The sequence below is a fragment of the Vipera ursinii genome (genome assembly GCF_947247035.1).
Source record: "Vipera ursinii genome assembly, chromosome: Z".
Taxonomy (NCBI): domain Eukaryota; kingdom Metazoa; phylum Chordata; class Lepidosauria; order Squamata; family Viperidae; genus Vipera; species Vipera ursinii.
Window position 1 is genome coordinate 119,171,184 of NC_139517.1, and position 17,209 is coordinate 119,188,392.

General features: G+C 39.1%; 1 protein-coding gene across 1 annotated transcript in view; it reads left to right on the top strand.

Annotated features, from left to right (window-relative positions):
• The window catches only part of PTPRN2 (protein tyrosine phosphatase receptor type N2), a gene marked incomplete at its 3' end in the record, with an annotated part of 756,267 nt that overhangs the window by 698,250 nt on the left and 40,808 nt on the right, over positions 1-17,209 (top strand). The window contains exons 18-19 of the mRNA XM_083376709.1: positions 5,054-5,173; positions 10,804-10,970. Of these exons, the coding sequence (XP_083232835.1) occupies positions 5,054-5,173; positions 10,804-10,970 (287 nt within the window). The remainder of the gene's footprint in view (positions 1-5,053; positions 5,174-10,803; positions 10,971-17,209) is intronic.

The following is a 17,209-nucleotide window of genomic DNA, read 5'->3' on the forward strand; positions in this document are numbered from 1 at the left end:
TATGTAACCATGCATCTCACAAAAAAGCATCTGTGGTGCACAATAAAAACAATAGTAAAATCAAAATATTAAAACAATTAAAAGACATCAGCAGTATTATTAACAGCAAGATAGTAGAAAAACTAGATGCTAAAAATAATGCAACCATCTTGATTAGATTATGTTTTTCTTGAAATCTCCAATACTGCTGACACAGTCATATTTTGAAAGACTTCCAGAAGGATATCAAGAATAGGGCCAATCTCACATCAGGAAGATGTTGCACAGTGCAGGCAGAAAAGACTCATCATCTGTTTCTCACTAGATGAAATTGTTTTGTAGACAGGACTCAAGCACACACCTTACACTAGGGGATGGGTAGATATAATGAGTGGAGGTGGTCTCTCAAATAAGTGGGCCCCATGCCTGGAGGGTTTTAAAGGTAACGGTAAAAAAATGGCATTTTGAATTGGACCTGTAAGGAAACTAGTAAACAGTGCAGCCTGCAGAACAGAAGTATAACACGAGCCATTCTAGGGGCATGCATAACTGTCATGCTGCATTTTGATGCTGATGCTTTCAAGGACAGCTCGTTGTAGACCACATTACAGTAGATATACTACTGTACAGGAGTGACCAAGCCATGAGTGACTGTGAGGAGAGCCCAGTACAGGAACAGATGAAACTGGAACAGGTGAAACTGGCACACAAAACCATGCAACACAAAAGCCTTCCTAGCCATGGTTGCCACCTGCTGTTTGAGCAAGACTCTCCAGTTTAGAGAATCCCATATTACACATTGGGTCTGTTTGGGATAATGCAACTCCATCCAGTACCAAAGATAGCATAATCCATGAACTAAAGGTCCACAAAATCCAGAGCCATTTAGTTTGTCAGGGTTCAGCTGAAGTCTTTTGCTCCCCTTGGAGGTCCCCAGGGTCTCCAGGATGTGATATCAACAACCTCACTTGTTCTGTGGGCAGGGGAAGCAAGGGATAGTTGGATATCATCAGCATACCAATGACCTCTCACTTCATAACATACAGTGGCCTCATGTAAATGTTGAATAGGACAGCAAAGAGCTCCAAACTCTGCAGGATCCCACAAAATAGGGGCAGAGAATGTGATTGTTCTCCTCCAATTACCACTGATTGGAACTGAACTGAGGAGAAAGGAGGAAAACCAGCATGATATAGAGCCATCCATCTCCAATCCCCATAGCCAGAACATACCATGGTCAATGGTATCAAAGGCCATTAAGAGGTCAAGAGATCATCTAACAGCGTAACTAATGATTGAGCAGGGGGCTAGGCTAGTAGACCTCCAAGGTTCCTCCCAGCTCTATTCTGATTGATTGACTACTAGAACCTACCTGCATAATACCTCCTTAGCAGTTTTAGATTTAAACAGCAGGTAACTGAGGTCATAGACATAAGGTCTCTGTCCACTTAAGCCTAGCAGGTTCAAACCATTCTCAAATAACAGGGAAAGATTCTGCCCAGGCATTTCCCCAGGATCTACAAAAATGATCCACACTTAGTGGCTGGATTCATTGAGTCAGATATGGAGACATGTTGTGTGAATGTATTAAGCAAGAGGAGGGGGAAATGGATTTAATCTAAATCTGTGTTCAGGCAGTTATGTTCCCAGTCACCTGGGTTGTATGAATCCTAAATTCTAGTAAATGGGTAATAGTTAAATCCATACCTCACACCTGTAAAGAAAAGAGATAGAATTGAGAACTGCTATGAAAACCCAATACACCATTGTGAAACTCATAGTGGAGAACCACAGCAACCAGAAGAAGCTGTTCTTAAATATTGATGTGTTGTGTTGCTTAACCCACACTCACTGCTGCTTCCCTGGCAAAGGAGGAAGAAGCAGCCATATCTACATCAGGAAGGGGTTCAAAACGGGAAATATGCTAATCACAATATCCCTATAAGGATTCCACCTCTTTTTTATTATTATTATTATTATTATTATTTCGGTTTATATTTATTTATTATTTATTTATTGATGGGATTTATATCCCGCCCTATCTCCCGAAGGACTCAGGGTGGCTAACAACAAAACATATAATAAGTACAGAAATCAAGATAAAAATAAAATTGAGAACATCTGTGCAATAAATTAAAATTAGAGAATTTAAAAAATAAATTAAAAATACTAAATATAAATTAATTAAAATGCCTGTCAGTCCAGGTCAGCCTGGTGGAACAGGAGTGTTTTGAGGCCGCGGCAAAAGGATTGGAGGTTTTGGGCCATCCGAAGCTCAGGGGGGAGCTGATTCCATAGGGCTGGCGCTCCCACAGAGAAGGCCCTCCCCCTGGGGGTCGCCAGCCGACATTGCCTAGCTGACGGTACCCTGAGGAGGCCTTCTCTGTGTGAGCGTACTGGACGATGGGAATTTGTTCCCGGCAACAGATGGTCCTGCAAGTATCCCGGACCTAAGCCATGTAGGGCTTTAAAGGTAAGTACCAGCACCTTAAATCTCACCCGGAGGGCAACTGGTAGCCAATGCAGCTCACGCAGGAGGGGTGTAATATGGGAGTATCGGGGAGCTCCCATCACAACCCGTGCAGCTGCATTCTGCACCAGCTGAAGCCTCCAGGTGGTCTTCAAGGGCAGCCCCATGTAGAGAGCATTACAGTAATCAATATGGGAGGTAATGAGTGCGTGGGTGACTGTACGTAGGGCAACTCGGTCCAAAAAGGGGCGCAATTGGTATATAAGGCGAATCTGTGCAAATGCCCCCCTAGCCACGGCTCCAATATGATCTTCAAAACTGAGTCGTGAATCTAGGAGGACGCCCAGATTGCGTGCTCTATCAATGGGAGGTAACATCTCTTCTCCTATAGTCAGAGATGGAACCTCTTGGACTAAACGAGATGACGGTATGTACAGCCACTCAGTCTTGGCCGGGTTGAGTCGAAGCCTGTTTTCTCCCATCCAAATCTGTACCGCTTCCAGGCAACGGGACATCACATCGAGGGCATGACTGGGTTGGTTCGGGGTGGAGATGAATAGCTGGGTATCATCAGCATATTGATGATATTTCACCCCGAAGCTACGGATGATCTCTCCCAGCGGCTTCATATAGATGTTGAACAGGAGGGGCGAGAGCACCGAACCCTGAGGCACTCCACATTTAAGAGGCCTAGGGCTTGACCACTGCCCTCCTGCCAACACCGTCTGCGAACGGTCCGAGAGGTAGGAGGAGAACCACCGCAGAACGGTGCCTCCCACTCCCAGCCCCTCAAGACGATGTAGTAAGATACCATGGTCGATGGTATCAAAAGCCGCTGATAGATCTAATAGGACCAGGACAGAGGAATAACCTCTATCTCGGGCCCGCCAGAGATCATTCACCAGCACGACCAATGCCATCTCCGTGCTGTGCCCGGGTCTGAAACCCGATTGGTACGGATCTAGATATTCAGCCCTACTCCCAAAGGACTCAGGGCGGTTTACAAGGCAAAATTTAAAAACAATACAATATAAAATTAAAATTAAATTAAGTCTAGCCCCAAAAAATAAAATCACAATTTAAAAACATTAAAACCCCTCAGTCCAGACCAGATAACTCAAAGAGCCAGGTTTTTAGGTCCCAGCAAAATGAACGAAGGTCGGGGGCAGTCCGGAGTTCCGTTGGCAGTTGATTCCATAAGGCAGGCGTGCCCACAGAGAACGCCCTCCCCCTGGGGATCGCTCGTCGGCAATCCTTGACTGTCGGTACCCTGAGGAGGCCCTCCCTGTGGGAGCGCACAGGACAATGGGAAATTGACGCTGGCAGCAGGTGCTCTGTGAACAAAATCAATGTGTACAAAAAGAGTAGGGTTATGGTCACATTGCCATGGCCACTATGCTTGTTTTGATACAAAAATATATTGTGGATGGGAAAATGTCATCACAAAATGACGCTAGTTCCATACCTTCCTGATGCAAGGGTTTCTGGAAGGCAGCACTGGTGGAACTTGGAACAAATTCTACATGTCTCCAAACATGTCCTTGGGATTGTGTGCTGCCAGATTCAGTGGTATGGAACTATGATTAAGCTAAATAATAGTATGGAGCTATGATTAATGTCTGACTGGGTTAGTATGTTATGTAAGCACAGTCAAAGATTTCAATAGAATTTTGAAAATCTGTTGCAGAGTTGAAGATAGACAAGATATGTTTCAAAAAAGAAAAAAATATTAATTTCAAGCATTGCTAGATTTGTATGCTTTGCTTTTGTTTAATGCTGTCAAGTATTTTAAGAAAAATATTTGTTTTAAAATGTCTGCAAATCAAATGAAATTAAGACAAGTATATATCTGTGGAACAAAAAAGAAACTTTGAATTGAATGTAACCTTTTTATGCTGTTTATCTAAACACTCCATTTTTGTTGTTTACTCTATTTACATCTCAGTGCAATTGCTTACAAACATTTCTATGAATAAATGTGACCCTTTGCACAAAGATCAGTTTCCTTTTCATGAGGTAATTTTATATGCTAATAAAAAGACAGTCAAAATTGCATACAAATATAGCATCAAAGTATGGCATAATAATGTAGAGATGAATGATTATGCAGTTCCTTAAGAATTTGGTGGAGGGTTTTTGTTCAACAACTATCTGAAAACACTGTCTTGGCTTATTTTAGTGCCTTTTTAAATAATATCCTGCAAACCTTTAACTATCTTTTTTTCCACTTTAATCTATCAGAATAATTAAATAGTTGAATTTTCCCTGTTTTCATACATTGGTAATAGCTATGTATTTTGAGGAAAATATATAAACTTTACATTATAATGTTTTAATATAAATATATATTTATATAAATATAAATATATAAATATTTATAAAATTCTTTGGACATTCTTTAATATTTCATGTGAACATACAAGATATGATTCCATTTTATTCAATGATTTGGAAGCAGCTGCACAGAAAAATGTCTAATGAAAATGAAACACGTTTCCTGTGAATGGAATAAATTTCAATTGTGCTTCTGAGTGCAGTAATTACACACGTCATGCAGTAATTAGACACTCATAGTGTAACCATGGTGTCTTTCTTTGTCTGCAGATGGTCTGGGAAAACGGCTGTGTGGTTATTGTCATGCTAACCCCTCTCATGGAAAATGGACTCAAACAGTGTTACCACTATTGGCCAGATGAAGGTTCAAATCTCTACCATATCTATGAGGTATTTAAAGAAAATACCTGCTTGTAAACCTGATAATAAGCATGTGGTTTGGTTTTGTACAGAGGAAAATATTGCTTAATGGAATTGGACATGCAGCCTGAACTAAGGACTACCATAAAATTTGGTTGTGTGATTTTTGAATCATTTCAACTTCATTGAAAATCTTTGTTTGATAGTATGTTCAGCCAAAAAGCAGTTCTGTTCCAATTTTAAGTAAATGTACAAAAGATTTTTAAAGTTTGCTTTTTCTTCCTAAGACTTTAAAATACAAATAAGAAGGGAGTTAATATTTATAATAGTATTCTTAGAAACAAATTTAACAGCTACATAGATTCCACAACATTTCAAAATCTCTATTCTTTTGATAATTAAATTTAGTTTTTTTAAAAAAGTTAAACCTATTTACACACACACACAGAGAGAGAGAGAGAGAGAGAGAGAGAGAGAACTTCAATGCCCCAAGAAGAGATTGCTTTGATGTAGTTACAATAACTTCCTTTGCAAAACAAATTGGAGCAAATTTTTGCTGCCAAGATTTGTAATCATGAGCTAAAAATACTGTCTAATTTTGGTGCTAGATTGGGATGAGTATAAATTCTAAAGGAATAAGCAACTTTATAATCATCACGTTTGTTGATCTGTACATCATCCTTAGGCAGCAAGAAAAGCTGGATTGTTCCGTCTATTTTTCAGTTTAACTATAAAGGATTTCTATTTTTTTTTACATTTTTAAAAGTATTTCATCTGACCACTGTTTGCAGTATATGGGTGATTAGATCACCTGCAGATTTTGTTCTCTATACAACACATTATTACTAGTGTATTAATATAACACAGAATGTTATTTCTTATTTTTGGTGATTATGTTGCAAAGAATGCAGGATAAATAATAAGTGAAATTCTAGTCATTTTACATATATATGTCATTTTACATATATATATGTCTTAGCTATCGAATACAACAGTATTTCCTCTTACTCCACTCTGCCTGAGCTAGCATTATCTTTGCACATGAAGAAAACGCAAACCCATTGTTGGGTCTTATACTGCTAAAATTTGAGGGGTAGGGAGGGAACAGGAATTTGTCTTGAGGGTAGCACATTTTTTTCCCCTATTTCTACTTGTATAAGGTTTTCAGGGAGCTATGGTTTAAAATTTAGGCCATTCTTCCATTCCTCTCAGCTTTATTTCTTTACTAGAAGAGGAAGATTGACGTAAACAGAATTAATAAATAAATAAGAGTTTATGCTTAAAACAAATTCACTTAGTGACTTATTTGTGGATGATTACCTTACTGATAATCCCAATTAACAATGACATGCAAAGCGACTCAAAGTTATGACAGGGCTGAAGGAGTGGTATTCACAATTGGTCCTTAAAGTTGTAGTAATCCTAGCAACTCCGCAGTTATGTAATTGTGATCTGGGCATTACTTATGACAGTTGCAGCATTTGCAATAATGGTGAATATCTGTAGCTCAGATGTAGGATGAGGGTGAAGGTTGGTTTTCTGAGCTTGAGTGTTGGTTTCTGCACATTTCATTACCAGGCTAGGTAACACCTTCAGCGGCGTTTTGTGGATGTCTGTGTCAGTGTTCTACTTATATAAGGGCTTCAGGTGTGGCAGTGTCAAGTGAGAAGTGAGGGTCTTGTGATGGGCCAGGTGTGAGTCATCAGAGAGAGGCTTGTGATGGGGAGGTACTTCAGGTCAGGTCAACAAATTGCGTATGTTGGCAATTTGATCTCTAGTGCCTCTGCCTCTTCGAAATCCTGCCTGTACTTGAGGTAGTTCTCAATTCACATACTGCTGGAGTCTAACTTGTAGGATTTTAAGCATAACTTTACTAGCATGTGAAATGAGTGCAATGGTGTGATAGTTTGAACATTCTTTGGCACTGCCTTTCTTTGGAATTGGAATGTAAACTGATCTTTTCCAATCCTACGGCCACTGTTGAGTTTTCCACATTTGCTGGCAAATTGAGTGTAGCACTTTTACTGCATTGTCTTTTAAGATTTTGAATAGCTCAGCTGGAATATTGTCACCTCCACTAGCTCTGTTGTTGCTCAGCTTTCCTAAGGCCCACTTTACTTCACATTCTAGGTAGGATGAGGTGAGCACCTCATTGTGGTTATCAGGGACATTAAGCTCGTTCTTATATAGCTCTTCTGTGTAATTTTGCCACCTCTTTTTAATCTTTTCTGCCTCTGTTAGGTCCCTGCCATATTATTATTATTATTATTATTATTATTATTATTATTATTATTATTATTATTATTATTATTATTATTATTATTATTTATTGAACTTATATACCGCCCTTCTCCCGTAGGACCCAGGGCGGTTCACAAGGCAATTAAAACAACATTACAATACAAAAAGTTAATAACAATTAAAATAGATTAAATTATCCTTGATTAAAAATCTAAAACCCCTATAGCTCTGATTTAAAAACCCAATTACAATAAGTTAAAAATTAAAAATTCTCAGTCCTGGCCGGAAAGCTCAAAGAGCCAGGTCTTCAGGTCCCAACAGAACGAACGAAAATCAGGGGCAGTCCTGAGCTCTACAGGTAACTGGTTCCAAAGGGCAGGCGCGCCCACAGAGAAGGCCCTCCCCCTGGGTGTTGCCCGCCGGCAATCCTTTGCCGGTGGCACCCTGAGAAGGCCCTCCCTGTGGGAGCGCACAGGACGAAGGGAATTTGATGCCGGCAGCAGGTGTTCCCTCAGATATCCCGGACCCAAGCCATTTAGGGCTTCATAGGTCATCACCAGCACCTTGAATCTCACCCGGAGGGCAACCGGAAGCCAATGCAGCTCGCGGAGCAGAGGTGTTACATGGGAGTATCAGGAAGCCCCCATCACAACTCGCGCGGCTGCATTCTGCACCAGCTGAAGCCTCCGAGTGGTCCTCAAGGGCAGCCCCATGTAGAGAGCGTTGCAGTAGTCTAACTGGGAGGTCACGAGTGCATGAGTGACTGTGCGCAAGGCATCTCGGTCCAAATAGGGCCGCAACTGGCGTACCAGGCAGACCTGGGCAAAAGCCCCCCTGGTCACGGCTCCTATATGATCTTCAAGACTGAGCCGCGAGTCCAGGAGGACACCTAAGTTGTGAGCCCTATCAACGGGGGTAACACCTCACCCCCCATCATTAAAAATGGAATAGAATGGTTCACTCGAGATGCCTGTACACACAGCCACTCAGTCTTGGCAGGATTGAGTTGGAGCCTGTTTCTCCCCATCCAAACCCGAACCGCCTCCAGGCAACGGGACATCATGTCGAGGCCATCACTGAGTTGGTTTGGGGTGGAAAGAAAAAGTTGGGTATCATCGGCATACTGATGATACCCCACCCCAAAACCACAAATGATCTCACCCAGCGGCTTCATATAGATATTGAACAGGAGGGGAGAGAGGACCGACCCCTGAGGAACTCCACAAACGAGAGACCTCGGGGCAGACCTCTGCCCTCCCGTCAACACCGACTGCGAACGGCCCAAGAGGTAGGAGGAGAACCACCATAAAACAGTGCCCCCCACTCCCAACCCCCTGAGACATCGCAGCAGGATACCATGGTCAATGGTATCAAAAGCCGCTGAGAGATCTAATAGGACTAGGACAGAGGAACAACCCCTGTCCCGAACCCGCCAGAGATCATTCATCAGCGCAACCAATGCCGTCTCTGTGCTGTACTCGGGCCTGAAACCCGATTGGTACGGGTCAAGATAATCAGTTTCCTCCAGGAACAGAGGAAGCTGATGCACCACCACACTCTCAACAACCTTCGCTAAAAAGTGAAGGTTGGAGACCGGACGAAAGTTATTCAAAATAGCTGGATCCAGGGCAGGCTTCTTGAGAAGGGGTCTCACCACTGCTTCCTTCAAGGCGGCAGGAAAGACACCCTCACTCAAAGAAGCAGATATCACTGCCTGGAACCAGCCTTGTGTCTCCTCCCGAGCTGAATAAACCAGCCAGGAAGGGCACGGGTCGAATAAACAGGTGGTAGAGCTCAGCCTCCCCATAATCCTGTCCACAGGATCAAACTCAGTCCAGATAATACTCTCAAGACCACTCGATTCCTCCCCATCAGACTCTGCCCAGTCAGAGTCTAAACTGGTCCGAATCTGAGCGATTTTGTCCGCAAGATGCTGGCTAAACTCCTCGGCCCTCCCCTGCAAGGGCTCCTCCCTCACCTCCTGAGAAAGGAGGGAACAAGTTACCCTAAACAGGGCGGCTGAGCAGTTATCTGCGGACGCGATGAGGGATGCGATTTTGGTACTTTATCATGTCCATTTTTGCATGAAACGTTCCCTTCATCTCTCCAATTTTCTTGAAGAGATCTCTGGTCCTCCCTATTGTTTTCTTCTATTTCTTTGCACTGTTCATTTAAGAAGGCATTCTTATCGCTTCTAGATATTCTCTGGAATTCTGCATTCAATTGGGTGTATCTTTCTTTTTCTCCCTTGCCTTTTGCTTCCCTCCTTAGCTATTTGCAAAGCTTCCTCAGACAGCCATTTTGCTTTCTTGCATTTCTTTTTCTTTGGGATGGTTTTAGTTGCTACCTCTTGTACAATGTTGCGAATCTCCATCCATAGTTCTTCAGGTACTCTTTCTATCAGATCTAATTCCTTAAGTCTATTTGTCACCTCTACTGTATATTCATCAGGGATATGATTTAGTTCATACCTGAGTGGCCTGGTGCTTTCCCCTTCTTTCTTCAGTTTAAGCCTAAATTTTGCAACGAGAAGCTCATGGCCTGAGCCACAGTCAGCTCCTGGTCTTGTTTTTACTGACTGTATAGAGCTTCTCCATCTTTGGCTGCAGAGCACATAGTCAATCTGATTTATGTGTTGACCGTTTGGTGATGTCCATGTGTAGATCCCGTCTCTTGGGTTGTTGGAAAAGAGTGTTTGCTATGACCATCGTATTCTCTTGACAAAATTCTATCAGCCTGTGCCCTGCTTCATTTTGTACTCCAAGGCCAAACTTGCCTGTTATTCCGGTTATCTTTTGGCTTCCTACTTTAGCATTCCAATCCCCCATGATGATTAGCACATCATTTTTTGGTGTTAGTTCTATAAGGTGCTGTAGGGCTTCATAGAACCGGTCAATTTCATCCTCTTCAGCACTGATGGTTGGGGCATAGACTTGGACTACTGTGATATTGAATGGTTTGCCTTGGATTCGAACTGAGATCATTCTGTCATTTTGGGGATTGTATCCCAGTATTGCTTTTCATGCTCTTTTATTGACTATGAAGGCTACTCCATTTCTTCTGAGGGATTCTTGCCCACAGTAGTATACCTGATAGTCATCTGAATTAAATTCACCCATTCCTGTCAATTTTAGTTCACTGATTCCTATATTGCCAGTAAAATGATAACTCTTATATGCCCAATATTTAACTTCTGCAGCAATCACCATATAAAATATATAGTGTATTAGCAAAAGGTATATTCTTTTAATTAGAGTAAATAATCAAAAATATTTTTTTTAATTCCCAGAAAATCCCTGACATAGTGTACTGGTTTTTGAAACATTTTCAGTCATGCCCCAATTAAGTTCACATAACATTTTACATTTTTAGTTATATTCTACAGTTGACTCAGTTTTGCACTTTTTATGTTACAATAGGTAAATCTGGTCTCTGAACACATCTGGTGTGAAGACTTCCTTGTAAGAAGTTTTTACTTGAAAAATCTTCAAAGCAATGAGACTCGGACAGTAACCCAGTTCCATTATCTTACCTGGCATGATCAACAAGTTCCTGCATCCACAAGATCCCTTCTGGATTTTCGCAGGTACAGTAGAAATAATTATTTAATTCCCAAGCTAAAGAATACAGCAGTTATAAGAACTGTGCACTGCCTGAAAATAATCTAAGCAATTTGTACTAGATGATGAGGCAGATGCAAGGCTATCATGGACTTACTTGTAACATATAGTACATATGTATTGTGGCTAGGGAATTTTAATATATTGTTCTTTCTCCCATGCCAAAATAGTCTGTTTCCTAGGGTTTCACACAGTAAAATGTGGCATACAGAATGATCCACTTAATATCACAGTTCTAAACCTAGTCAGGCAGTATTTTGAATATCAACTGCTTCTAAAAGATGTATGGACTTCAACTCCCAGAATTCTCCAGCCAACTAAGCTGGCTGAGTAATTCTGGGATTTGAAATCCACACATCTTCAAATTGTCAAGCTTGAGAAACATTTCTATAGATATAATCATGCAAATAGCCAGCATTCCCAATATAAGTAATTAAATTGCTTATTATGACTTTTAACATCATAATTAATGCACTTGAAAAAATCTAAACCAACAATTCCATATAAGTACAAGGTGTTTCTTTTCTTTAAATAGGCATGTACAACAAGCATATTAGGTGGAGATATTTCTATATGTCATGCCAATAAACTGAAGCTACTATATTTGTCTTGAGGTAAAACTCACTTTTCATATTGCAAAGTCATATTGTTCTATTTTTCTAGACATTCAGCAACTTCAGCTCTAATATACTTTTTTGTATTTAGAATAATCAAAGCACAGCTAAGATGGACTGGGGCCTAATGGAGATGCAAAAGTTTTTTATTTTGAAGCAGATTGACAGATGACTACTTAAACATCATCCAGTTCTATACTCCTAGGCTGAATTTCCATAGATCAGAAAAAAGCTATTCGCAGAACCTTTCTATACAAGTCTGCCCAATTTAACCTCTTTACCCGCTCTCAAAACAGATCCAAAGCTCTTGATTGCACTGATCTATGTATCAAGCTCGTGGTAATGCAGAGATATATCATTAATCACCTTCTCCCACATGTAATCACTTAGTGTCCCCACCCCCCCATGTTTTGTTGGTTATTTTAATGATATTTAAATTCTTTTTCATTTGTTTTAAAGTGATTGAGAAAATAGTTTGGGATAATGGATTAGAATTTCTTTCTTTATATCTCAATGCTTTAAATAATTTCTGGATCTCTTATCTGTGTCTAAGCACTCCCCTTCCACTAGAAATCAGTTTTAAGGTTCCTTGAAATGTTATCTAGTCAAATTCATTGAAATGCCACAATGGTTCATTGAAAAATGCAAATTTCAGTACATTATATTGAAATGTGCAAGTTTCAATATGTTATATTGAAGTTCCTCCAAATAATGCTGTTAGCATTAAAATAAACGTATAACATGTTGAATTAGCACTTTGTAAACATTATTATGTTGTACATCAAAATACATAGTGATTAATAAAATCTATATAAACAATACATAGTACTTGATCCATATTACAATAATTTAATTATTTACATCAATGAGCAGTCTTAAGATCATCACAGAGAAGCTCTATGTGGTGGCTAGGAATCCTCAGTGACTTGAGGGCCCCATCAATCAAAGTCTTGAGAAATTTTTCAAACAGTTCTAGATAATATCTAAATTTGATTATTAATTTGGAATCAATTCACAGTCATTCTGCTATACATTTCTTGTAGTATAGCAACTATCTTCTGTTGCTGTTTTCCATGTATTCATTTTCCAGTCAACAGACATTTGCCAACTAATAGTCTGTACTTATCTATAAGCAGAATACTAGCCCTAAGAGATATGGCTAAAATTGCTTGTTACTGCTGTGCCTAAGAGTAAAATCCACAAGCCTTATGCGAGGTTCTTGCGAGTGTAATGAAATTGTGAAGGAATAAAAGAGTGACTTGAAGAAATCCATCTGGATTTAAAAGAAAAAAATACAAGTAAGCTATTAAAAGTTTTATGAATATGCATCTTATCAGACAACCAAGTGTATACTTTCAGTAAAATTGATTTATTTTTATGTTCATTACAAATTATCCACAAGGGTTTGGGGATGAGTTCTGTTTTGTTTTTAAATTATAATTCTATTACCTTATAAAAGACAAAACAGATGAAATACTGCTTTGTGTGCCAAAAGCAATTTTGAGAAATATTAATATTAATTTCTCATCAATCTTAATTTTCTTTCCTTAGTAGAATTGATTTTACAGTTAACGTCTTAACTATTTTAATATGTTATTATTCCACACTCTTGGAAAAATTAACGCCTTACAAGAGAACTAGATTCTTAAATTAATCTTACAAAATGCAACCCCACCTCGTCCCTTACTTTTGAGGTGGTTTGATTTCCCTTTAACCTGTTCATGTTTACTTTTAAGTATATTCTACATGCACGTACATAGAGATATTTAATATAGATAACCCATTCCCTAGTACCATAATTCATCACTGAGAAAAATTTGCCCCAGAGTCTTCAGAACTATGCATTTGTTTTGTTGTTTTTTATTTTTAATTAAACAGATTCTGTTAGACTATGAAAACAACTACTTTGTGCTTTTTTTGTTCCTGCTTGCTAAAGGCTATTGTGTTGAATAGGTTGTAATTTGTTGAATAGATGAATTAAAGCTAAGGGATTAAAAGCTCTTCACTGTTTGAAATATTGTGCTCTCAAATATTGATGAATGAAGGAAGATTCTTCTTCCCTCAGTAAGCTTAAACTGCTCAGGCAGAATGCAGTGTTTGAAAGGTGAAGCTGCTCCTTCTCAAAATACTGGTCAGTTTAACGGTTCCAGAATCCTAATTTCATTTTGAACAATAGACTTAAGCTTTTTAACTCTGGACCAGCTTGTTAGTCATGCACTGATAGTATGTAATTAAATATTTCTTGAGCCCAGAGGGAGCGCATTTACACTTTAAAGAGACACTGCTAAGCTAAAAGATAATTAGCATCACACGTGAGGGCTTTGCTTAAAATATATATTATGCTATCATTGCTTGCTGTGTGCAATGGCATTTATTAATACTGCTCACTTTAAAAACGGTCAAATTCTTATTTTGCCAGCTAATTAGCAGTTGCCAGTGTCATTTTTGTGATGTTGCAGCTAGTAATATAAGCCCAGTTGCATAGTCACAAAAGTGATCATTGGAAACTGTAACTGCTGCAGGGACATTATGGGAAACCCCTTTTCTGAGGCTCTAAGGACCTTTGACCTTTGGTTGCTGATGGTTTGCATGGTAATTCTTTTTTAGGGTTGGTTTGTATGACTAATCATTTTTTCCTAGTCAATTCTTCATCTCTCTGTCTATGTATGTATATATTTTATTAAAATAATACTAAATTCAGGGCTTTATACATTTTAAAGGGACATGAAAGAACTAAATTTGAAGGAAAAAAACAATGCTTTTATAATCAAAACGTTACAATCAGTAAAATTCATTTGAAGCCATTATTTCCATGTGCTTTTTGATATATGTCATGATTCAGATATTTGAAAAGATAGCATTACAATTTTAAAACTAAGATACATATAATTAACCAGATAGCCAGCATTTTGGCAACTAAATAAGGCAAACAGAAATTAATGGATAAGTTGAATTATGGGGAACACAAATGTGAAAAAAATATTAAAGCCTCAAGCTATTTTCAGAAATAAAGCTGTTCAAATCTGAGTTGATGAACGCTTTACTTCATTTGCTGCAATGAAATAGAAAGAAGATATATAGTCTCAAACTATTTCAGAGTGATCTAGAAACACCCTTTGTGTATTCAGTGCAAACTTAACTTACTGGAACAGTAAAATAAATTACTTTGTATGCCAAGGATAACAAGTGTAAATGGATTGCCAATTGGAAAATGAAGCCTTTTATGGCCATGTGTATGTGTGTGTGTATAATATATATGTTTGTGTGTATGTATATGTGGTGTGTGTGTGTGTGTGTGTATTTAGTGTTAGATAATGCCTGTCCTTTAATGTGCAATTCAGTTATTTACTCTGTTGTATTATTCCATTAGACCAAACACTTTTACATAATAAGCCTTAGGCCCTTTCCACCTGCCTGGCTAAAGCCCCTTCTATACAGTTATCTTCTGCAGCTGAGCTAATTAACTTTTGACTCAGCTCCATTTTGCTTTTAGCATTGCAAAGACAGTTTTACACTACAAAAGGCTGGAGCTGCAGGGCAGAAAATTTTCCATTGATGGAAATTCTCACCATGTCCCGGTCCCTCCCTGATGAAGTTCAGGTGTGTCTCCTTGCCATCATGTTATCAGCCTTTTGCAGTGAAAACAATCAGGTGCCAGTTTTGTTCTCCCCCATTAGTCATTTTAAAGAAATGCTGGGTGGCTTATAAGAAATGGTTAAAAATTGTGGGGGAAAAAATCTGAAAAAGAATGCTTCCCATGCAACATGCAAGTATTTCTGAGGATTGGATGGGTAGTATTATCGACTATAGCTTTGGTGCAGGTATCATGCTGCCTGATTTTCCTGCTAAGGATTTCTGTCTTTAATTCTATTATTTAAAACCTGGTCTAATTCAGGAATTTATTTTATAATATTGTGCTTAGAGAAACTGTTCTCCATGGTCTCTTATAAAAAGAGAAGATCTTAGGAAGACTGTGCACTAAAAGATATTAAATCAATTAATGCCTATAATTGGATTTGTTTTTCTAAATAAATAATATTTCTCATATAAAATTTATTTCTTTAAAAATTTAAGAATAGAATAGAAATAGAAAGGGACCTTGGAGGTCTTCTAATCCATCCCCTGCTCAAGCAGGAGAACCTATACCATATGAAACAATGCACAGTATATGTTTACAGAAGTTTTATATAGAAAATTGCAACTATTCCTGTTTTATAGGAGGGAAATTTATAGATGAGATAGTAATTTGCTCTATAACACTGTAGTATGTGTCTGTTTATATAATCCCACAGTTGTGCTACTATTCAGTAATGGCATTCTGGTAGCTGAAATGCAGGTAGGTCTTATTTGTGTTTGCAGTGGTCAGCAGGAGGAAGAGGCACAGGAGAGGGCCAGGAAAACATTCCGACTGGTGAAGGAGTACATTCCCTCAACCTTTGTTTAAGCAAGCTCAGTGCTGTAATTCTGAATAACTTGGAGTACCCCTGAAGTGTCTAGTCTTCCACCTAGGTTCCTACTGAAGTCTACTGGATCAAAAATACATTAGCCATTGTTAACCCCTATACATATACACATGCACACACACACACATAAATGCACACACATACTTTACATCCATGACTAGTACTGCCAAATCTTTTACTGAGTACTTTTCCAAAGTTCCACATTGATGTTTTGGGGCATTTTCAGATTTGCTCCTCAGTTGTTACCACCAGCAGAAAAACATCAGATTCTAGCTTCCACAAATGGAGAATGCAAACCTTCCTCTTCTGGGGGGAAATTATATTGCAACAGACTGATGATTAGAATTCAATGTGGCTAGGTTCCATAGTGATCTTCACCTTTTCAATGACTTACAGCCAGCAGAAAACAGATTTGCTACTTAAAAAGCCTTTAAAATGTCTGATGGGAGATTTTTTTCCAGCCTTGTGCCTGGTTTGGGCATTAGCTTGTTGCCACATTCCCCAGGAAGAGTCTAATGGGCACACTTCACGCTCAGAGACAGAGAGCGTGTACTTAGCTTACCAAAACCTTTTGCCTTCTTTGACCACAGTCCTATGTTTTCTTTTCTCTGTTGATAAAGTAACCAGCCCACCTGTGAAAACTCAGTGCCAAAATTTTAGGAATTCCCCAAAAGGACTGAGACTTGCTTCACAGTGCAGGGTATGCAAAAAGTCCCTGATTTAGGTGAATTCCTTTCTGCCTTCGTGGGGATGATCCATTGTTTACCTAACTACAGCTGGTTCTTGAGTTATATTAGGATTAAGCACACAGCATATTTACTAGCCTGATTTTCACAATACAAAAGAGAAATCCTAAGAGTTTTATATAATTGTAGTAATGCATACTACTCCCATTGGAGGGCATTGTCCTAGATGGTAGACCACCCCCCCAAGGTATGTGTAAATGCCAATAACTATGAGGTGGAACTTGGATTGACCATTACATTCCTACTTCAACTGCAAAGGAATTTAGTACTGTACCTTCCTCTGGAATAAAGAAATTTATGCATAGACATAGAAACTCAGTCAGTACCTGCATTGCTTACAGCAGGGCTTTTCAACCAGTGCTACGGGTACCACCTGTGGTAC